The following is a 23,155-nucleotide window of genomic DNA, read 5'->3' on the forward strand; positions in this document are numbered from 1 at the left end:
TTTGCCCTTGCTTGAATTTGCCCTATGATGGGAACACAAAACAAGGTAAGGTCACTTGTTCCTGTTTTTAAGTTTTCTATTTCAGGTGTCAATAATACATATTTGTATTCACTCAGGTACGATGTCATTCTAATGTACTAAATCAAAACAAAACAAAGCATATGGTGGTTCAGACTAGAGAACTGACATCTCCAATCAATAGAATGGCTGGTTTTATTGTAAACATTCTGAGAAAACTTTTATCTGCCGAGAATAAAGTTAATTGTCTCAGTCATTTCATAAAATGAATTAAGTACTTAATCCAGTATTGCCACTTAATGGGCAATGTTGTATTTACTATACAGTGACTTGTAAAAGTATTCATAACTTTTGAACTTTACCAGAATTTGTCATATTACAACAAAAAAAAAAACTAGAACATCATTTTGTCACATGAATGCTATAAGTTTTAAACAGTGAGATAGAACTCTAACTGAGATTGTTTAGACACTATTTGTAATCCCCAAACAAGCTTAAAAAACCCAACTAACAATGATATGTCAATTTTCCTCTTAGAGAGTTTTCTCAGGTGTCAGAATAAACTAAAGCCTAAGGTAAAGGAAATCCAGGATGTTTTTGAGGGGATTGCTAAAGCAGGAAAGCCGTCTTCTCTGAATCAGATCTACACAGAGCTCTACGTCCCTGAGGGGAGGGATTAGAGAGGTCAATGACGAGCGTGAGGTCAGACAGATTGAAACATCATCCAGAAAATGACAAACTTCAGAAGAACCGATCAATAAATAAGACATCTTTAAAACCCCTGCTAGAAGAGAAAAAACAATCAGAACAGTGGTGACCAAGGGAGTGGCTGGCATTGGGAAAACTATCACAACACAGAAGTTCACTCTGGACTGGGCTGAAGACAAAACCAACCAGGACATCCACTTCATATTTCCATTCTCTTTCAGAGAGCAGCACTAAGACTAAGACTACATATGCCACACTCAATAGAAACTACGACAATGGTTAATTTAGACTTGAGAAAAGATGCGTCTGACTTGGTCAATGTGCATCACAGCAAGCGTCTCCTGAAGCTAGATCTGTTTCTTCTTTGATTCTCAAAGGACATTATGTCACTGAATGTTCAGAGGATTTTTTAACTTTTTTCTTTTTTATATATCCAAGTAAACACATTTATCATACATTTATACAAAAATATAAATGGGCATTCTGCATCATCAACATAAATTAAGTTAGATTTTTGACATTTTCTGGAACTGGAACACAAAGAAATCTGGGTTTTTCCACAAGAACACAATGGTTCATTGGTCCACAAAACAAGATGGAAATACAAGATGAGGATTCAAAATGCAACACAGGAAGCAGGAAGAAATCAGAAAGTTGAGATTAGTTTTGAGGGGAAGAGTTTTATGACTGACATTGCAGCATTTAAATGGGCAAACTGCCCTTCTTGTGTCTTTTTTGTGGTTTTTTGAATGGTTTAATGGATGTTTTTGTGTGCAGTTTTGTCTCAACCTTACACAAACATAAACATACAGTGAATAAATCGATTTTCAATAATTGTACCAAGGAGTTTAGAAATAAACACTGCGGCTATTTAAATGTGCATACATTTGAAATTTTAAATTGATATTTGTGACTGTATACAAAATAACTCAGCAAATGTTGAAGTAAGCATATTGTGAGGTAATACAAATTCTTTTTTTCCATGTCCCCTAGAGGGCTCATAAGGAAAGAGAACCATCTGAGCTAAAATCACAAAAAAATAAAAAATAAATCATATTTGAATTGTAGAAACCATCATACTCATTGAGTTGTTTGCAGCAGAAGATAGAAAGACCAAAACCACCCAAAACATCTCCAGAAAACATCTAAAATGGCATCAGAATGAGGCAAACATGGAGCCTGAAAAATGTTGAATTGAGCTTTACTTCACATTTCTGTTACAGGACAAAAATACATCAGTGAGAACAAGAGCAACTTTCCAGCCGACTCAAGTTCAGATCAAAACTCCATGAAGCCAAAATGGAGTTGAATTTAACTTTAATATTCATTTATCCATAGAGAAAAAAAATATCAGACAAAAAGTCAAAATACTTCAACGCAAAGTTCTTCATCATGACAATGTTTCTTTAAACTCAAACTGCTGCAGCTTCGACCACTCAGGATCATCAGGACACAGCTCAGCTCCTCTCCTTCACTAAGACCTCGCCCTGCAGAAAAAAGAAGGATGAACATCAGTGAGTGTTTCCAGCCTCTCTCGCTGCGTTACTGACTCTTTCAGGAGTCAATAAAGCAACACATCCTGTAAAAAGAGCAGCAAGGATTTCAGTTCTGTTCAGAGCAGCTTTCTGCTCTCATGTAAAAGTGGTGGAGTGAAGACACTGAACTCCAAGCTCACACATCTACACACACTTTTACAGGTCTGCTTCCTCTGACGCTCCCACAGTTTGTTTTTAGATATGTTGGACGGCTGGCAGATGGAGCCCAGCTTTGTTTCCTGGAGCCATTCAAACAGCAACAGTCATCTCCACCTCAACACAAACACAGGAACGCGACAAGCTTCTGGATCACTTGATAATCTAGATAAATATCTTCTTCAATCAGGAAGACTGTCACCATTCTCCTCCCACTGAGAAGCTACAGCTTTACTGGTAAACTGGAACTTCACTCTTCTTCTCACTGGGAGTAATTCAGTACTGCTGACAGAAGCTGGACTCACTTCCAGAATCTACTAACCTCACAGTCTTTACAAGAGCCTTCAGCTGCTGAATAGCCGAGTCCTTAAGGCCGTTTCCTCGTAGGTCCAAGTAAATCAGACAAGAGGGGTTGGACTTCAGAGCTGTGACCAGATAATTAACGCTGACCTCTGACAAACCGCACCACACCAAGCTAAATAAAGAATAAAAGATGTGAGCTGATGCCAACAGGATACATGTTAAAACAGTCCAACACAACCAGTTAAAGAACTCTCACTGAAAAAAAATGACAACATGCTGCTGCTTCAATAAAGACCAGCTGAAACTCTGCCAGCTCCATCAACACAAACTCAGCTTCTGCTGCTAAATTATTTAAGCTTTACAGAAATCAAACGAATCAGGAGGTATTTTGGAGGAAACATGAACAGAACTAAGCTTGTACCTCAGACTATGTATTATGCAGTCAGTAGTCTGAAGAAAACCACACATCTCCTTTACTCCAGCATCTTTCAGGTCTTTGTTGCTGCTCAGGCCCAGTTCTGTCAGATGGGAGGGGTTGGACTTCAGCGCTGAGGCCAGATAAGCACAGCTGATTTCTGTCAACCCGCAATCTGTCAATCTGAATGAAGAATGAAACATGTGAGCGGAAGCAAACAGGATTCAGATTAAACCAGTACGACTGAACCAGATAAAGAAATCTGCTTAATATTGACAACATTCTGCTGCTTCAATAAAGACCTGCTGACTTCTTCTCTGTCAGCTCTACCAGCAGTTCTATCAATACAAAATAAGACTTTGCACCCAAGTTATTCAAGATTCCAAGAAAACAAGGAGGAATTTTGGACAAATGCAGTGTAATGTAGAAAAATTGTATTTTCAATGCAATATTTCTTGCCACTTATTTCTGAATGTGAAAGTACTTATAATACATAGAATTATTCCACATATATTTTACTATGTGTGATTAATTTCTTTAAAATGCCTCACTTTCTGAGATGACTGGCAAGAAATATTGAACTTTCACATAATTTTTGTAGACATACTAGTAATGTAAAACTATCTTTAAGAGACGAAACACACACGTTTTACATTAAATCTTGTACATTGTTTTGAAGTATTTTAATCAGTGAAATCATTCCATATTCTTAAAAAAAGCGATGAAGCATCAATCGGTGGTTATATATTTGTTCCTGTCAGATTCCAGGAGCTTTTCTAAACTGTGTTGAATTCTTCTGCCAAATGATGTCAAACTGTTTACAAAAGATATGAAGTAACTAATCTTGTACCCCAATCTCTTTATTTTACAGGAAGGGGTTTGTAGAAAACCACAGATCTCCTTTGTTCCGGCAACTTCCAGGTCGTTTCCACTCAGGTCCAGTTCTGTCAGATGGAAAGGGTTGGCCTTCAAAGCCAAGGCCAGAGAAGGACAACTGATCTCTGATGAACTACACTCCTCCAATCTGAATAAAGAATAAAACATGTGAGCTAAGGCCAAAAGAATGCAGTTTAAAATTGAAATATGAATAAATAAATAGTACAAAATAAAACATTAATATCTGATTTGCCCTGCAAATTTTTCTGATTGACATGTAACAGCACCAGGATGAAGTGTATGCAACTGAAAGAGAAAGATTAGGGGAGGCAGTGAAGGATCTCATCCTATTGTGTGTTAATTGTCATTGTCATCTGTGCCTGCCCTCTCCCTAAACTTGCCCTTTTCAGCCCCCCACCCAACTTTTAAAGTCTAGCTCAGCCACTGGCTGTCAATCAAAAGTTTGCACTAGGCTTGCAACTGGAGTGGGAAAGGTGGCAGCAATGTGATTTGATGCCAAACAGATATAGCAGGCCAGGCAGATAAGAAAATATTGGCAACAATGAAAGGAGCATAGCTTGGCACGCCAGCAAGAGGCAAAAAAATGTATTTCCAAGTGGAGTGCGAAACTGACTGTTTTCCACAAATGTGAATACCAAGTGTGTGCAATCTGGGGCAAAAGCCTTGCTGTCTGCACATGGAGCAGCAGTTCAACAAAAGTAACAGTAACCTTTCCCAGAACCTCAACAAAGATTTTTTTTTTTTATCAACAGAGGCATCATTTAAAGTGGCACAAAGCCTAACCAACCAGATATATCATTACAGTTTTGGTGGGATCATGAAAGATGGACCTTCAACAATTTGGTGATGACATTCATCCATAGCAGAAGTCTGCAATCCTTACAATTTGTTCCTCAGTGCAGCCAAATAAAGCTTGTTTAGAGCCCCAAATGTTACATGACCTTTTGGAAAAAGTACAACTTCCCATTTATGAGAAATACCAATAGAAGGTAATGTGTTGTCACTTTTAAAGAACCACCATTTACTATTTTTAGGGTTGAAGATAAAGGTTTTAAGTCGCAACAAATGTCTGGTGGAGCTTATCGTGGCAACATAGCTGTGATATGTGTATTTACGTATGACGAAGGTGCAATATCTGGATGTGCACATGGACACAAAAACTATGAATGGTTGGGCAAAGTGAGAGTTCACCTATGAAATTGACTAAAGATGAAAACATAAACTAAAAACTAGAGTTTGGGAAGTAGTTCAGTTATTCTTGCTTGACTTTGACAACCTTAACATGTAGATGTGTTGTGGAATTCTGTGTGTTTTGGTTCACTTAAAAATGCAAAAGGGGACCCACACACCACTCTGACAGACCATCAGTAGAGCAGGCCTGTAAATTAGATAATTTATCACTGTGTTAGATTAGCTAATAGCAGCGGTAGCTAATCTACCACAGCGATTACTTAATAATCGAAAAATAAACACCAAGCCTAAAAACATAATATTGCAACGGACTGAACGCTCTGTTCTTTGTGTGAGAAATGTTTGGGTGTTTTTGGGTGTTGAATACTGAAATATATGGTGGCATTGTTGTCAGATGCTATGGCAATGAGTCTTTCATTGTTCTACCACAGCAGCGTGGCTATGGATGGCATCCTAAGAATTGTCTATTTTCCCTCTATGCAAAGCATCAATACAATTGTCACATCAGAAATAGTAGCATAGTTTCTTACATCAGTTTTTGTACTTTGCAATCAGTACTCTGTAGAAAATCACAGAGGTCCTTTACTCCAGCATCTTTCAGGATGTTGTTGCTCAGAGCCAGTTCTGTCAGATGGGAGGCGTTGGACTTCAGAGCTGAGGCCAGAGAAGCCCAGCTGAGCTCTGTCAAGCTGCAGTTACTCAATCTGAATAAAAAAATAAAAGGTGAGCTGAAGCAAACAGGGTGCAGGTTAAAACTGAAATATAAACAAATAAAACTGTACAAAATTAATTTGACTTAATGTAAAATTTAAAAAAATAATAAACTGGAATCTAATATTTTGTCCAATAAAACTGTTAAAACATAAGAGTTCGAACAAGAACATATTATGATGTGTTAGAATATTTCAGTCAGGGCTGAAATGGTTTCGTGCTGGAACTAAAGTTAACTTTAATAACCAAACTGTTACATTAGACCTGTTATGTAATCTGATTACAGTTCAAACTCTAATCTGGTATAGGTATTTATTCAAGCTTTCACCAAGCTAAATTGTAAGAGCTACATGAAATGCAAGACACACCAGAACATTCAAGATAACATTATAACAAAGAAACCTTTTATTGCTATCAATTTAGTTATGAAAGATTCAAGTTCATTGAATAAAAAAAAAAATGATCTCAGTATTAAAACAAACAATCAAAAGTTATCTTAACCCAAGTAATCTTTCAAACACCGTGCAAAAGCCTTTAAAAATTATATTCTGACATTTGGGAGAAAAGGTTGGTTTTTAAGAACATAGTATAAAATTAAAATAGGTTCTAAAGAATCATTAAATAATTTTAATGAACAGAGAAAACAAACCTAAGAATCTCCACTTTACTGACTGAACTCTCCAGGATCTCACACAGATGCTGCATTCCAGCGTCTTTAAGTCCATCAATCTCACGTATTTCTAGTTCAGTCAGATGGGAGGGATTGGAATTCAAAGCCGAGACCACAACTTCACACTCTGTCTCTGAGAGACTGCAGGCAACAAGTCTGTGATTAGAGAAAAAAATTAAATAACTTCTAATTAAATCAAACTAACAAAAATATGACAGTGATCACAACATCTGATAAATATTTGATCTTCACATCAATTTACTGAATGTCTCTGCAATCCATGATTAAAGTTATTGTTCTAGTCCTGATTCTAGTTGTGGTTCTGGTCATGTTCAGTGTTTGGGCTCTTGTCCTGCTTCTGCTCCAGACCTGTTTTTCTGATTCTGCACAAAGATCCATTTAACATTTAACCATAGTGATGGAGGTTCAAACAGCTCAGGCTGTATGCTCCAAGAACAACACTGAAGGTTTGGGTCATGCTTTTAATCCAGGTTATGCTTCAGGTTCTAATCCTGGTTCAGGTTAAAACAGTTTATTCTTCATGTTCTCAGAACACTGAATGTTTTAGTAGAAGTCATCTCAGCTGCAAAACTCCCAGTTTCTTCATGCTGAGCTCTGCCTACACAGGCAGCCGTCATCAAGAAGACTTTAAAAGATTATTTTTATTGATGAAGATGAAGAAACAGATGAAATTAATTAAGCTAATATTCCAAAGGTCACAACATGTTGGCGTGATGGTTGATTATCAAAAACCAACCAAAGAGCAAAAAATATTTTCTATTCCTCCATTTTCTCTATAAACTTCAGCATCTTTAGGATCAAGATTCCAACTCCAATAGCCAATGGGCGACTCTGGAAACCAGGACAATTAATCTGTGTAATAAATGTTTTTATTTATAAATTTAAATAATCTCCAGCAAAACCAACAAATTAGTAAATAAATTTAGATGCCCATGTTAGGATCTGGTGAATGCATCTCCATCTGGATTAACCCCTCCAACATCCATATGAGCTCCTGACACTTAACAGTCATCAACATCTTCTTCCTAAGGCAATCAGGACCTTCAAATGCAGTCAGATGTTGTTCAGTCTGTCATGGAACAGTTTCAGTTTTCTGTGTGGCATCTGGTGGAGCTGCAGCATCCGAGCCTCAAAATATCTGAAGCACCTGATGAAGAGAATGACTGGGCTGATTGAAAGAAACTACTAGCGACGATAGAAAGACGAAGAAACTGCTCAAGATAAAAATAGAAGCTAGCTTTCAAAGAGTATCCTCAGCAGTGTTTGTTCACATTAAATATCCCATGAATTTCACATTTGAAAACCACAGGCAAAAAACCTATTGAGCCATAAAGGCAGGTAAATTAAGACATCAGGAATTAAAAGTGCCACAGGCTTAACAGGAGGAAGTGCAGAGATGCTGTACTCCCAAAGTACTCTGCACTCAATAAGCTGCAAAGCTATGATTTTATTAGTCTAACTGTAAATAGAGTAAATAATTAGAATAATATATCATATAATATTTTCTTCAGGCAACATGCCCAATACAGTGTTTGATTATGTAGTATGATGTTGACTGATAATCCCTCTATAGTGTGATTTCATAAAAACAATTAAAAAAAAATTAAAGGTGAAATGGAGTAGCCCCAATGACTGAAGAGATGTTCAAAATGTGTCTATGATTGATTGGATCTTTCATAGAAAACAGAGATCAATCTTCCTAAATACCAAAAGTTGCAGCAGTGTTGTCCTAAATAAGCATAACATTCAGATGTTTCAATGACTGCAAAGTCCAAAGAATGACTAAAGTAGCTTAAAATCAAAAAATATCCAGAAGCAACTTGAAGAATGAAGAAAAAACTGGAGGACAACAATGCTGAATCAGCATTCACACAAGAAGATATCTGGACTCACCGAGCCTTTCTGCAATTCCTCACAGCTGGAACCAGTCTCAGTCGTCCCTTCTCTGATGTGTTGTACTTTTCCAGGTCCAATTCATCCAGAACTTCATCTGACATTTGCAGCATGTAAGATAGAGCTGAGCATTGCATCACTGAGAGCTCCTTCCCAGAATTCAGGAGTTGTTGAATCTCCAGATAAAATGAGACGTCATTCATTTCCATCAGACAGTGGAAGATGTTGATGCTTCTGTCAGGAGATATATCATCAGTGTTCATCTCCTTCAGGTTCTTGATGACTCTCTGAATGGTTTTGGGACTGGTCTCTGTCTGACCCAGCAAGCCTCCTAAGAGTCTCTGGTTGGACTCCACAGAGAGGCCATGAAGGAAGCGAACAAACAGGTCCAAGTGACTATTTTTACTGCAGAGGGATTTCATTGTGACTTTTTTCATGAACTCATCCAGAAACATTTCACTGTATTTTTGTTCCAGGAATATCTCCATCACTTCTATGTTCCTGCTGGTGAAACAGTGGAACATGTGGACTGCAGCCAGAAACTCCTGAATGCTCAGATGAACAAAGCAGTAGACTGATTTCTGGAGGATCACACTCTCTTTTTTGAAGATCTCTGTACAAACTCCTGAGTACACCAAGGCCTCTGTGACATCCAGACCACACTGCTTCAGGTCTTCTTCATAGAACATAATGTTTCTTTTCTCTAGCTGTTCAAATGCCAGCCTCCCCAGCTTCAAAATAACTTCCTTTTCAGCCTCCATCAGCTCATGTGGACTTGGGTCATGTCCTTTATGGTACTTGCTCTTCTTCCTCTTTGTCTGGACCAGCAAGAAGTGTGAGTACATGTCAGTCATGGTCTTGGGCAGCTCTCCTTTCTGCTCTGTGCTCAACATGTCCTCCAGAACCGTAGCAGTGATCCAGCAGAACACTGGGATTACACACATAATGTGGAGGCTCCTGGAGGTCTTTATATGGGAGATGATTCTGCTGGACACCTCTTCAGCACTGAACCTCTTAATGAAGTACTCCTCTTTCTGGGCATCAGTGAAACCTCGTACTTCTGTTACCCTGGAAACACATGAAGGAGGGATGTGATTTGCCACTACAGGTCTGGAAGTTATCCAGATGAGAGCCGAGGGAAGCAGGTTCCCCTTGATGAGGTTTATCAGCAGAACACTGACTGATGACTTCTGTGTGATGTCAGAAACCAACTGACTGTTGTTAAAGTCCAGTGAAAGTCTGCTTTCGTCCAGGCCATCAAAGATGAAGAGAGTTTTCCAGTCGGCCAACTTTTCAGCTGGGAGCTTCTGGAGTGTTGGATGGAAAACATGGAGCAGCGTGAGAAGACTGTGCTGCACATCTTTGATCAGGTTCAGCTCCCTGAACGAAAGCAGAACCACCATATTGACATCTTGGTTCTCCAAGCCCTCTGCCCAGTCCAGAGTGAACTTCTGCACTGAGAAGGTTTTTCCAACCCCAGCGACACCGATGGTCAGAACCACTCTGATGGCTACATCTTGGCCAGGTAAAGCTTTAAAGATGTCATGGCACTTGATTGGAATGTCATGGAGCTTCTGGATCTTGGAAACTGCCTCCAGCTGCATCACCTCATGTTGGGTATTTACCTCTTCACTCTGTCCCTCTGTGATATAGACTTCAATGTAGATCCTGTTGAGGAGGGTTTTACTTCCTATTTCATCACATCCTTCAGTCACACATTCATATCTCTTCCTCAGACTCATCTTATGTTCCTGTAAAACCTCCTGCAAACCCACATATGCTGAAACAAAAAAGAAAAGGCAACTGATATATAAAAAAAAAGCAGACAAAAAACAAAACATGATTTTGTATGATTAAGTTGGAACAAATCCATTTTGAACATTAGGGGATGTTATCATTTTCTGGTGCCGTGTTCTAGAATTGAGCCACTCAGAATGGCGGTATGTTGGAGTAGTTTTGTTACTTCATTCAGATTTTTCTTTTTTAAAATGTTCATCCCTTAACTTTTTTTTATCATTCAAAACCACAGCAACAACTTGGCTTACAACAGGGAGCAGCTGGTTAAAATTGCAAAAGCTGCAATAATATCACAACTGAAGCCACAAATGTAAGGGAAGTTGAAAAGGAGCAAAGAAGAGAGAGAGAAACCATCTCTTCCATCCAGGGCTGTAACGACTCCTTGAATGATTCAAGTACCTTGATTATTAAAATTCCTCGAGGAAAATTACCTACCTCGAGGCTTCGTTAAACCATGTTCCACCAGGTAATTATGTTGCACAACGCTCTTACTTTCACATATGAGTTGTTGATGAAAGGCAAGTGGCACCAGCATAATGTCCATTTTTCAAGTTCAGTTTGGGGACATTGATTGATGATAATGTTTGGGTTTTGTTGGAAATATTAGGTTAATTATGCTTTCTTTAATGATGTTCAACTGTAGAGCATGTTAAAATATTAGATAGTTCATGGTTGTTTTGAATAGACCTCAATTTAGGATAGATTCATGATTTTTTTTTTATACTTATTTTTTATTGAACATTTTTGAACACATACAGTGGAGAGGCATCAATACATTCAACTTCATACACAATGTTGGTCAACCGTGTCCATATTTAGCTGGGTACAAGAGTGGCATTCTCCTTGCGTCTGTAGTCGCTCCATTTTTCCCATTTAACATCAAACTTGTCCTCCTGCAGTCTTAGTCTATGTGTGATTTTCTCCATCACAAAAATCTCTTCCACAATGCTCAGCCACTGCTCCACTGCAGGAGGGTCTTGTCTATACCATAATTTTGTGATGGTTTTCCTTGATGCAGAAAGTAATATTTTCAACAGATATTCATCGTCCTTTTGAATTACATCGTGTGTGAGGCATCCCAGGTAGAGTGTTTTACATGATCTGGGTATTCCGTATCCCAATATGTTTTTCAAGATAAGGCTAACATTATGCCAGTATGTGGTTAGCTTTGGACAAGACCAGAATATGTGTGTGTGGCCTACATCAGTCTGGCCACAGAGTCTCCAGCATGGCTGTGAACTGGATACCATCCCGGACTTGATCTTTGGTGTTATAAAAAATCTAATCATGTTTTTCCAATTAAATTCCCTCCACACACGGGAGCAGGTGGCCGTACACTGCATTTTACAAATTTTAAACCATTCCTCCTCGCTTATGTGCTCCTTCAATTCGTCCTCCCATTTTTCTTTAATGTACACAGTAGATGTCTTCCTGCCTGCCATCAGTCCCTGGTATAGTGCTGAAATAACCCGCAATTTATTCCCCTCATAGGCCTTATGAAATATCTCTATTATTTCACAAACATTGGTTTTTATCTCTTTCTCATAATAATCTTTTATTTGCAGATATCTATACTGGTCTTGATCCTCCAGTCCATATTTTCCCTTTAAGCTATTAAAGCTCAACAGATTGCCCTTTTCAGTCAATTTACACATTGCTGTGGCACCTTTATCTGCCCATTGTTTGAAACCTGTATCATAAATACCTGGTTTAAACCTCGGGTCCCAAGCAAACCAGCTCAAACTCTTTGTTTCTTTCTCTAAATTGTAATTATCAATCACTGTGTTCCATATTTCAATCGTAGTTTTAGTTATTGAATCTAGCTTATTGCTTAGTTTGCCTAAGAGTGTTTTATATGCTATTAAATTTTTTACTTCTATGTCTTCTCTACTTATTTCCATATTTTTCCATTTTGAAACATAGTCATCATTGCACCAACATACCAGGGGTCTAATTTGTGTGGCCCAGAAATATTCTTTTAGGGCTGGTAAACCCAGGCCTCCTTTATCTTTTGGGAGCTGAAGTGTTTTATATCTAACCCTAGGTTTCTTGCCGCTCCATATAAACCTTGAAATCCATCTGTCCCATTCTACAAATTGTTTTTGCGGGATAATCAGTGGCAGGGACTGAAACAGGTATAACAGTCGTGGTAAAATATTTATTTTAATTATCTCCACTCTAGAGCTAAGATCCAAGCCAATGTCCATCCATCGCCCCAGGTCTTTCTTAATATTGTGGTTTATTTCTAAATAATTTGCATCATAGAGTTTGTCAATTGTTTTGGTTATGTTCACCCCTAAATATTTTATAGATTTTTCATTCCACTTAAGTTTATAAGTATCCCTTATTTTCTGCTGCGGGGAGTAATTTATTGTTAGGACCTGTGTTTTTTCCACGTTAATTTTGTATCCAGAGAATTTCCCAAACTCCTCAAGCAAACTTACTGTTTTTAAAAACATTTCATTTGGGTTTTTTAGATAAATCAAAATGTCATCTGCAAACAGCCCAATTTTATGTTCTTCCCCTCCTATTTCCACTCCTTTCATTTCGTCTTCCTGCCTAATCATCTGAGCTAGTGACTCTATAAACAGAGCAAAAAGACTCGGTGAGAGGCAGCATCCCTGCCTTGTTCCTCTCTCCAGAGTAAAACTTCCTGACAGGTTGCCATTTATTTTAATCCTTGCAGTTGGGTCTTGATAAATTGATTTAATACAATTTACAAATGTTTCATTAAATCCAAATTTTTCTAAGACCTTATACAAAAAGTTCCAATTAACACTGTCGAAGGCTTTTTCCGCATCTATACTTATCAGAACTGCCCGTTCCCCTCTTCTTTGCAGATGGTCTATGATATGAAGAGTTCTCCTTATATTGTCTTGTGTTTGTCTTTCCTTTATAAAACCAGTTTGATCCTCATTAATTAAATCCTGCATTAAATTTTCCATTCTTTTAGCTATGATAGAGGAAAACAGTTTATAGTCTACATTTAGTACCGATATCGGTCTGTAGTTGTGGCAGTATTCTTGATCTTTACCTTCCTTTGGGATTACGGAAATAATGGCTTCTTTCCAAGAAGGAGGCATCTTGCCAGTCCTGAGACTATAATTAAACGAGTCATATAACAGTGGTGTTAATTGTTCTTTGAAGGTTTTATAAAAAGAAGCCCCTAAACCATCTGACCCTGGTGACTTTCCTGTTTTGGTCCTGCCAATTGCCTTTGTAATCTCTTCCTCTGTAATTTGAGAAGTCAATGTCGCATTTTGTTTTGTGCCTATTGCTGGTAAATCCAATTTTTCCAGAAAATTACTCACCTCCTCTTCCCCTGCCGATGGTGGCTGTGCATATAAAGTTTTGTAATATTGCTCAAATGTTCTTTGTATTTCTTCTTGTTCATATAAGATTGTATTGGATAGTGGATCTCTTATTTTATGTATGCTACTTAATGTTTGTTGTTTCTTAATGCGCCTAGCCAAATTTTTTGTAGCTTTCGGTCCCCCCTCATAGTACATTTGTTTAGTAAATCTAGCCTTCTTTTCTACCTCCTCCCATAAACTCTCATCCATTTCTTTCCTGGTTTCTTTAATCAGATTAAATACGTCTGGGTCATTTGTTTGTTTATGTTGTTGTTCTAAATCTCTGAGCTTTCTTATTTGTTTATTGTATGTTTCTAATCTTGCTTTTTTCATAAATGCTGTGTAAGAAATCATTTTCCCCCGTATTACTGCCTTTAGAGCATCCCAAAGAATTACTGGGTCCACTTCACCATTATCATTTTCCTCTTTATAACGGATTATCTCCTCTCTTACTTCACCAACTAGTCCCTTGTTATTTAATATGCCTTCATTTAGTCTCCACAGAGTATTGTTCTTTTTGCTGTCCAAATGGATCTTAAGATAGATTGCGTTATGATCAGAAATGTCTGAAACTCCAATCCTACACTCTTTCACTCTGTGTAGTTCTCTCTTGTTCATTAGTACATAGTCAATTCTGGAATAAATACCGTGTGGTATTGAGTAATGAGTATAATCTTGATCTAAGGGGTGAAATTCTCTCCACACATCTACAATTGCCATTTCTGACATCATAGTGTTTAAGTACCTACTAATTTGTTTTTTACTATTTTTCTTGCTTGTAGTATCCATCCTATAATTTAACACCACATTAAAGTCCCCGCTACATATCAATATTCCCTCTGCTTCCAAGTTAATGAGATCAAATATTTTCTTAAAAAGTACTTTGTCACTTTCTGGAGGGGCATATACATTGAGTAGTGTGGTTAACTGGTTTTCCAATTTGCCCTTTATAGATTCATGATTTAATCAATACATAACTTAAGCAGTAGAACATTTTTCTTAGATATAATGATCCCAATTTGATTAAAATTAGCCCATGTAATATAGCTTTTACAGTAGATCACATTCTTAAGAGTGTATAAGTCATATATTCCTCTGAAGAAACTCTTAGTTCATTACAGACAAAGAAGTAGAAAGCTAATCAGAAAATATTGAGTGTAATAGATGTTTTAGAATTGAAATTGACCATGTTTGCTTTATAAATGTTTGAAGATATTATATAAAACGTGCAGTAATTTTTATAATCAGAATCTGCTGTTTGATGCGCTGGGTTAGGAGGAGGTCAGGAGAGCTATGTGCGGTGCAGGAACCAGTTTGAGGCAGTTTGAAATTTGATGTGAATGCACCATTAGAATGTTCAGTTCCACTGGTAGCAACACACACTCTTTGATGCATCAAATGAATCTCTCTCAAGTGCAGCACACAGATTGTTTTTTCAGACCTGTTCCTGTTTCAGACTTATAAGTTATAAATCTTCTACAGGCGCAGTGTTAAAATTATTTGAAGGCACAGAATCAGCCCAGTACAGGTTCACATTCTCAGGTGAGAGAGACTCACCTGGTATTAAGTTAATTTTTTGGTACTGGAATTACACAAAAGATAAATTAGTTTAATCAAAGTATGTCATGAATATGTGTGCATGTACTCCATCTTAAGACCAGAACATGCTAGTTTTTTTGGTTGCTTTTGCCACTACTAGATGATATGCATATAAGATATAACATAAACATCACTATTCAGAGATCCAATGAGTTTATACCAGTTGTTCGAATTTTCTAATCTTCTGTTGATTTGCAGCAATCCACGTTAATACCAGATATAGAGGGCCCCATAATAACATTCCGTTTTGTCCCCATGTCCCATTTGTCCCCCATACGCTACTTCGTAAACGACATACAATATATTTGTTTTGTTTTTTTATCTGTACACCAACATGTTCACAGAAAGACACAACATAGCTACAAGATTCAACTCATGTAACGTAAAAATGATCTAAACAACATAATATTACTTTCCAACAGCATTCAGAACCGTTTTATTTCATAGCAGATAACTCACGGTATATTAAGCAATCTGTACATAAAAACAGATCACAACAGCTCCTGTACAGTAGGTTTATACCTCAGCTAACTAGAGTTAGCTCTTTTTCCTCCCGCCGCCGGTTAGTTCAATTACTATCACAACAGTAAATAAAACACAAAAGGACTAGTAACTGAGTGTTCCACCATGTCTGTAGTTCTGACATTCTGCCATCACTGTAGTTCTAAAGAGCAGCTCAGAGGGGCAGACAAAAATTCCATGTTTATTTTGAGTCCAACTGAGACTGTTTTGTGTCAGACTTTTGCTTTGAGTTGAATTTGGCTCTTTTTTTGTTAATTATGTCACCACAGTTAATTGAAATACCAACAAAAGTAATAGTTCCCCTCACGGGATCGAGCTGCACACGTTGATATATATATATTGTGAGGGTGCACACAGCGGTACAAACCGCATTAATGATAGTAGGAAGCGACAGTTGTTTTGAGGTGTAGACATGGCTGCAGGACTACATCCCCGACTGGTTCAACAGACACAACAGAAGGAAGCTCTGACAGCGAATGTTTAGTCTCACCTGGTGCACAGATGCTCTGATTGGCTATCAGGGGTCCAGCTCCTACTTTGAGTTGTTTCCAACACTGAGGGCAGGAGGAGGGTCCTGATGGAGCAGACTGGTCACCATAAGGTCCAATGCATTGTCTGCAGAACCAGTGTCCGCAGCTGGTAGAGACTGGATCCATCAGAACCTTTTGACACAAAGCACAGCAGGATGGCTGCTCCTGCACACCAGTGCTGCTCCTCTTCCTCCTTCTGTGAAGACATTTCTTCATCAGTGAAATAGTTCACCAACAACAGGGTGGAATTGTCCTACTGAAGTTGAAGATGTTCATTAAGGTTCACCACAAACAAAGGACCAGAAGCTGGGTCAGAGCAGAACCTCACAACTTTGATGATGTTTGGTTTGAAAGTATTTCATTGTATTATCTTTGGTGTCATGATGGATCTTTTTGGCATCTTTTTCCATCTGAAATTTTTTCTGGGACAATAATCCTTTCTCTGTCTGAATCAGAGCAGAAGACTGCTTCCATCAAAGGCTTAAAGACACTGATTCATATCTAATTCCAGTGTAGAAAGCTGGATCCTTCTTTAATGGTGGAATGCAAATAAACAGGATTTATCCAAGCATTTTATGAAGCGATTATTTGAACGTTAGTAGTAGTAAAAACTTACTTAACGTTCACATCTTATTTGTTGTTTAAAGTCAGATCAACTGAATCTCATTAGATCTCATTTCGTGATGATCTTTGGACTTTGGTTCTGTTTCATTTTGTGGTTTTTAACTAAATACATTTTCTTGATGTATTATTTGCAGTTGGAGTCTTCAGTTACAGTCCATCTTTATTGTGCTCAGTTTCTGCTTTTTTAAAGTGGTCTGGTTCATTTCACGGACTTGGTTCTAATTTTGATCTGGTTCTACTCGTCTCGCCTCTTTCTGGGTTCTTGTGTTACCAACATCAAGTTCTATTCAGCCTTTCTGGTTTAGAACCAAAAAAAATATGTTAAAAGTTGGCTTTTCTCTACCTCATCTCATTTAAAATCAAACAGTTTGGACTGTTTAAATAACTATTCTACAGTCTAATATTATTAATGTTTGTTTTCTTTATTGACGAATTTACAGAAGAGATTTGAGTTTAGAATTGGTACCGATGACCACAAAGTTGACCCAAATGAGTCAAACTCAATAATTTTCTACAAAAACATTAAAAAAATTTATTCGGGTGTTACACTGGGGTCAATTTGACCAATATGAGGGTGGACAGAGAAGCGGAAGATATGCAGCAAATGGTCCAAACCAGAAATGGACTAATGACTGGACCACTTTACCTTCTAAAATAATTTTTATTCTGGATTAAACAACTAGGGCCTATCTCCAGCTGTTACCGGGCGAGAGGTGGGGTAGAGCAGAGGAACACACAGACAAACAAACCCTCATGCACACACTTACATCTAAGGAAAATTTAAAGAAACCAATTAACCTAGCAGACATAATACAGAAAACATGAAAAATCTATGTGGAGAGATCCCAGGCAGGGATTTGAACCCAGGAATTCACCTGCGCAGCCCTGATGTTTTATTAGCCATTAATTTTGTGATATATTGAGAAGCTCAAATTTAAAGCATCCCTTTATTTCTTCGTTTACTGGTAAAACAGAGCAGTTATTCTTGTTAGTTGCAGTTTATAGTGGATGGTTAATGTGGATGACAATTAGCATTTATTTAGCGAATCAGTCTGTTTTAGACTCATTTAAATTCTCTGCAAATCAATATCTGAAGTTTTTTGGAAATTGTTTGACTTGCTATGAGCAAAATGTCAAGTTTTATCAGAATTTAGTCTCCAATTTGACCTTCTGTCTGCAGCTAGCAAATGTATGTGAAATGAGCTCTGTTTGGTTGAACACGGTGGTGGGAGTGGGAACTGTTTGTGCTTGTATAAATTCTTCAACATAGATGTTTTTGTTCCCTCTCCCAGAGTCTAGACCTTGAGCTTCATAAAGACACAAAAGAAGCTACTTAGTTTTTCCTTCACAGTTTTTACGCTTCTCTCAAAGCCCATGTAACAGCTGATCAGAGAACTATAATGACTGAAAATAATGCTTTTGTCTCCTTACATAAGTTTCTAAGCAGAAATTACAGTTTAAACTCTGGCTGGTCTGTACAGAGTTGAGTCCTGGAGACACTGCTCCAGGATTCAGAAGGGGCAGCTTCCAGAATTGACACTGCCCTCTGGGATAAACTAAGCTGATTAAATTGATTTATTTTCAGTCTGCGGTTCTGACTTCTGAAACGCAAGCATGTTATTATTCAGATCACATCAATCAGTAAGAAACTCTGAACACAAACACCCGCAGAGAAGCAGAAGGTTTAAAGATCCAGAGTGAATAATCAGACCTGTTGGACAAAACTGAACATTACCTTCAGAACTGGGTTCTACTGCTCTGGATCACATGTCAGACCAGCAACTGCAGGATAATAGGTTCATGTCACAGTTTGATGGAGCGGATGAGATCGTATTTCTTTGAAGTAATCTACAAAGCACTTCTGTAGTATCCACTACAAATACTACAAAGCCCAGAATGTGATGTTTCCATTAAATAAGAAAACTAAATAATACATGAATAAGCTTGTTCATGTGATAAGTTATTGAAAATCATGGCAGCGGCTGATGTTACATGATATAGATTCATAATTTAGCCATAATTCATCTATCAGCCAATCAGAGGAGATGCCAGCATTTTATACACCTGTGAGCTGCATTCTGGGGGAATTTAAGTCAGCCATTTTATGGATTTGACACGTTGGAGTGACACACAACTTTTTATGAACCTTGATGTTGTGAGAGCTCCGGTGGAGCCAGCTGCACATTGGCAGAAAAACCCCCAAAAACATACCACAGCCCTTCTACTTGCTGGCGTCTTTTTCAACGTTTTCCAAAGTAACATCCGGCTGGTGATCATGTAACTTGTGTGATGTGAAAAACGTATTTCAGTGCAGCTCAAAAACCACCTCATCCTAGGGCTGAAACTTTTTTCAAAATTTGCTTGTTTCCGTTAGGCTGATTTATCTTCAAGAATTCAGTTTGTGCATTTTTATGGTTATTGGAATCACAGCTTTGGTCAGATTGATGACGTCCAATCTGAGTTCAAATGTAGTTTTGTATCAGAGAAAGATGTTAAAGTAAAGCTGATGTTCAGAAGACAGATGACCAAAAAGTTGACCCAAAAGAGTCAATCTCAATCATTTATAAAAAATGTTTAGAAAATTTGTATTTATTCTGGAATGAATCAGCTCATTCATTTCCAGAGGAAGAGTTTATCCGAAGAGGATGAAAATGTCCAATTTCACAGGGAAAAAAACTAAAAATCTAAAAATCAGAGGCAATGTTACATTTAGGTCTATATTAAGTTGGAAGTAAATCTGAGTTCATGGATAGTAAAAGAAGAGACACCACTAAGCAGCAGAATGAGCAGGTATTGTATGTGTTTTGGTTTGAGAGCTACATGGTAAAGCGCTGCAGTGACTGAACTTGCAGCCTCAATGTATTCAAAAAGAAAAGCTGTAGTGACGGCTGCTTCTACAGCCCAGTTACACCTGATGAAAGGAACCATTCAGCTGAGTCTTGACACACTAACTCTCCATCCCTGCTCATCTAGTTTCACATATGTACTGATGGATTTATCAAGCTGGAAGTAGAGAACATGACACTGAAGATGTCATCTGCTTGATGCTGACTTGAAACAAGATAAACTTTCCAGTCTATACTAGATATATCTATGTAGAAGGACAAGAATCAGTTAGAAACTGGTTTCTTACTTTGTGTCTGAGGGCACAGGCTCATTACTGAATTTTGGAGGTACGTCTTTGGAATTGTCAGTCCTTGCAGACAGACAGCTGGGTCCTGGAGGTTCTGCTGTGTCCTTCTTCAGATCCCAATCCTCCATCTTCAGGACATCAGTCAGTCTGTAATAGAAACCAATAACAGTCAACATCTGGCTTTGAATTGTTCACTCTTTCACTACTACATGACTGTTATGATGGCTGCTGGGTCATCTCCTCAGAATCTCTGAATTTAAGAAAATTATAGAGCTAAAACTGTTTAAAACCTTTTCAAGTCTAAAGTAGAATCATGTTCCAGGCTTGCTCTTGGATCTAATTTGCAGTCACTCAGACACAGGACGACTTGTAGAGCATTATACATAAAGACATACAACTTTGCAGTTCCTAATGGATTTAAAATGCTCTCAATAAAGAAGAATGTGGTTCACCATTTGAACCACAAATTGACACTATTTCGTGGAGCCAAAACAACTATGAATTATGAAATTTGCAACTTTATTTTCACCGACCTCAAGAAGAAGGGCAAAGAGTGCGGGTTCCAAACAACTTTGAGCTTTGTTAAAGCTAAGTGAGGACTCTAAGGAAGGTGGAGGTTTACCATCTCTTCTGCAATAACAATAAGGTTCAATAATCAGGTAAACTTGTTTACAAGTGTTTTTTCCTCTTGAGGTAAAATCAAGAGGAATTTACCTCTTGATTTGTGAACAGAGTCCCTGGAGAAAGAACAAATACTTACTTTAAAAGTTAAATTAAGTTCTTATTCTATAGTATAACAGTTCGTTATTGCACACTCCACACAAACAGATCACTTGCAGCTACTAGTGCTACAGTCATGGTAGATCACACAGGGTATAATGTAACGAAGTTGTGTGCTTCTGGCACTTTATTCAATATTTTTGCTCGCTACTAAAGATAGATATATAAGACAGGCTCATTTTGCAGCCCTCTATAAGCAGCAACGTTTTGCAATAAAGTCTTAATTTCCAATTAACCATTTAATTTTACGTACAATTAAGAACTTTGTTGATCAGCTCCTTAAAAAATATCCCAGCCCACACTATAAGAGAAGAGCAAATCAGGCCGAGTTGGTCGTCCATGTTTGTCATCTTTTAGAAGAAACTAAGATAGTCACGGAGCACAACAGAGCGGTAACCCTTACCTCGATTCTGCTTGGTATTTCTTCTATTATGGCGGTTGTCAAGCAAAGTATTGATGCAAGCACACTTCTCTGAAAAACAGAAAGGAGCCAGGAAAGATCGCTGGCAGTCTCATACCTTATTTGGAAATGGGACAATTGCACTCCGGAAGTGAAGGGGGCGCTATTTCCTACGTTATTAGCGCTCTCGTTTTTATTTTCTTTTTAAATCTGTGATGTATCTTCACCGTTAGGAAGGATTTTCACTCTCAGTGTGTTTTTGAACTTCTCTATCTTATTTACTTCAGCGCAGCTCACAGTGTTTTAACAAAGTTTGTAGCTTTCTATGTACTTCTAAATCAGCTTATGAGTCACATCTTTTGGGCCCTACTACTGCCCCTATTGGCGTGAGGGTGGTGATACAACTAATCTGTTTACATTACGAAATCAGAATACCAAAGTCTTTGTTATGTATTATTAATTCTGGCATTACTGGAACAGTAAAAGATAAATTACCTCACAAAAGAACATACCTTTTCATTTTCTTAAGGAAGTAGAGCTAATTAAATGGCATAAACCAGATCTGAAAGTGATTATAGTTTCACTTGATGGCCAACCTGTTGAAACTGTGGAAAACTTTTAATTCCTTGTGTCATTCCTGGACAGTCAGTGCAACTTTGCTGTAAACACTGGCTATATCTTTAAGATCTGTTCTAAGACACTCTATCTTTTAAGATAACCCAGTGATCCAGGGGTTACACAAATTGAAGTTGTGTACAACCTCTAAATAGGTATAGGTTATTGAAACTTGAATTTTAACTCAACTCAAGTTAAAAGAACATTTTAACTCAAGTTTTAACTTTTCATCTCCTCAGCAGGTTTGGTAACATGAGCTGCAAACTAACACAAAAACGAAGGACCTTAAGATAGTTAAAATGTAGCTTCCATGGAAATTGATGAAACGATAAAAACAGGTTAAGCAAACAGGATACACGTCCTTGTTAGTATTTTGGTAAGTATCCCCCGCTTGTCACGCGAGAGACCGGGGTTCGATTCCCCAAAGGGGAGTTTGTTTTGTTTCTTGTTTAATCTTGGCCAATATTTTCTACCACAGTCCAGTAATAATTGTGTCAGAGCTAAAATGTAGCTTCCGCAGAAATTGGAGAAATGGAAAAAACATGTTTAGACAAAGAACAACAAGTCTTCGTTAGTATAGTGGTAAGTATCCCTGCTTGTCACGGGGGAGACCGGGGTTCTATTCGCTGACAGGGAAGCTAGTACTATTTTGGCCAATGTTTTCGAACACAGTTCAGAATTGGTCGCTTGACAGTTGAAACGTAGCATCCGTGGAAATTCATAAAATGGCCAAAACAGGCCTTTCTACAAGTCATCAAGTCCTCGTTAGTGTAGTGGTAAGTATTCCCCCCTTGTCACGTGAGAGACTTTGGGTTTGATTCCCCCGACGGGGAGCTAGTACTATTTTGGCCAATGTTTTCGAACACAGTTCAGAATTGGTTTCATGACAATTGAAACGTAAAATCCGTGGAAATTGATGAAATGGCCAAAACAGGCCATTCTACAAGTCATCAAGTCCTCGTTAGTATAATGTTAAGTATCCCCGCTTGTCACGCGGGAGACCGGGGTTCGATTCCCCGACGGGGAGCTAGTACTGTTTTGGCCAATGTTTTCGAACACAGTTCAGAATTGGTTACATGACAATTGAAATGTAACATCCGTGGAAATTGATGAAATGTCCAAAACAGGCTGTTCTACAAAATGTCAAGTCCTCGTTAGTATAGTGGTAAGTGTCCCCCCTTGTCACGCGGGAGACTGGGGTTCGATTCCCCGACGGGGAGCTAGTACTGTTTTGGCCAATGTTTTCGAACACAGTTTAGAATTGGTCGCTTGACAGTTAAAACG

General features: G+C 38.0%; 1 protein-coding gene across 2 annotated transcripts; it reads right to left on the reverse strand.

Annotated features, from left to right (window-relative positions):
* Window positions 1-1,910: 1,910 nt before the first annotated feature.
* LOC122827324 (NLR family CARD domain-containing protein 3-like) lies at window positions 1,911-21,379 on the reverse strand. Of its 2 annotated transcripts, XM_044110130.1 has the most exons (10): window positions 21,260-21,379; window positions 20,077-20,223; window positions 16,280-16,515; window positions 8,519-10,298; window positions 6,584-6,760; window positions 5,754-5,927; window positions 3,986-4,159; window positions 3,142-3,318; window positions 2,740-2,892; window positions 1,911-2,213 (listed from the first exon to the last, which is right to left on the reverse strand). In XM_044110130.1, exons 2-10 carry the CDS (start codon window positions 20,202-20,204, stop codon window positions 2,201-2,203), a joined length of 3,012 nt encoding a protein of 1,003 aa, XP_043966065.1. In that variant the 5' UTR covers window positions 20,205-20,223; window positions 21,260-21,379; the 3' UTR covers window positions 1,911-2,200. The 2 variants fall into 2 exon arrangements, with proteins under 2 accessions (XP_043966065.1, XP_043966066.1); XM_044110131.1 differs by lacking the exon at window positions 2,740-2,892.
* Between the last annotated feature and the right edge of the window lie 1,776 nt (window positions 21,380-23,155).

The sequence above is a fragment of the Gambusia affinis genome, linkage group LG24 (assembly GCF_019740435.1).
Source record: "Gambusia affinis linkage group LG24, SWU_Gaff_1.0, whole genome shotgun sequence".
NCBI classification, from domain to species: domain Eukaryota; kingdom Metazoa; phylum Chordata; class Actinopteri; order Cyprinodontiformes; family Poeciliidae; genus Gambusia; species Gambusia affinis.

Excerpts from the sequence above, each read along its gene's own strand:
- LOC122827324 (XM_044110130.1), bottom strand. The coding sequence starts at position 20,204 with ATGGAGGATTGGGATCTGAAGAAGGACACAGCAGAACCTCCAGGACCC. Across the intron at positions 6,761-8,518 it reads AGGAATTGCAGAAAGGCTCG|ACTTGTTGCCTGCAGTCTCT; the intron begins GTGAGTCCAGAT and ends CTCTAATCACAG. Across the intron at positions 3,319-3,985 it reads TGTAAAATAAAGAGATTGGG|ATTGACAGATTGCGGGTTGA; the intron begins GTACAAGATTAG and ends TTCTTCATTCAG.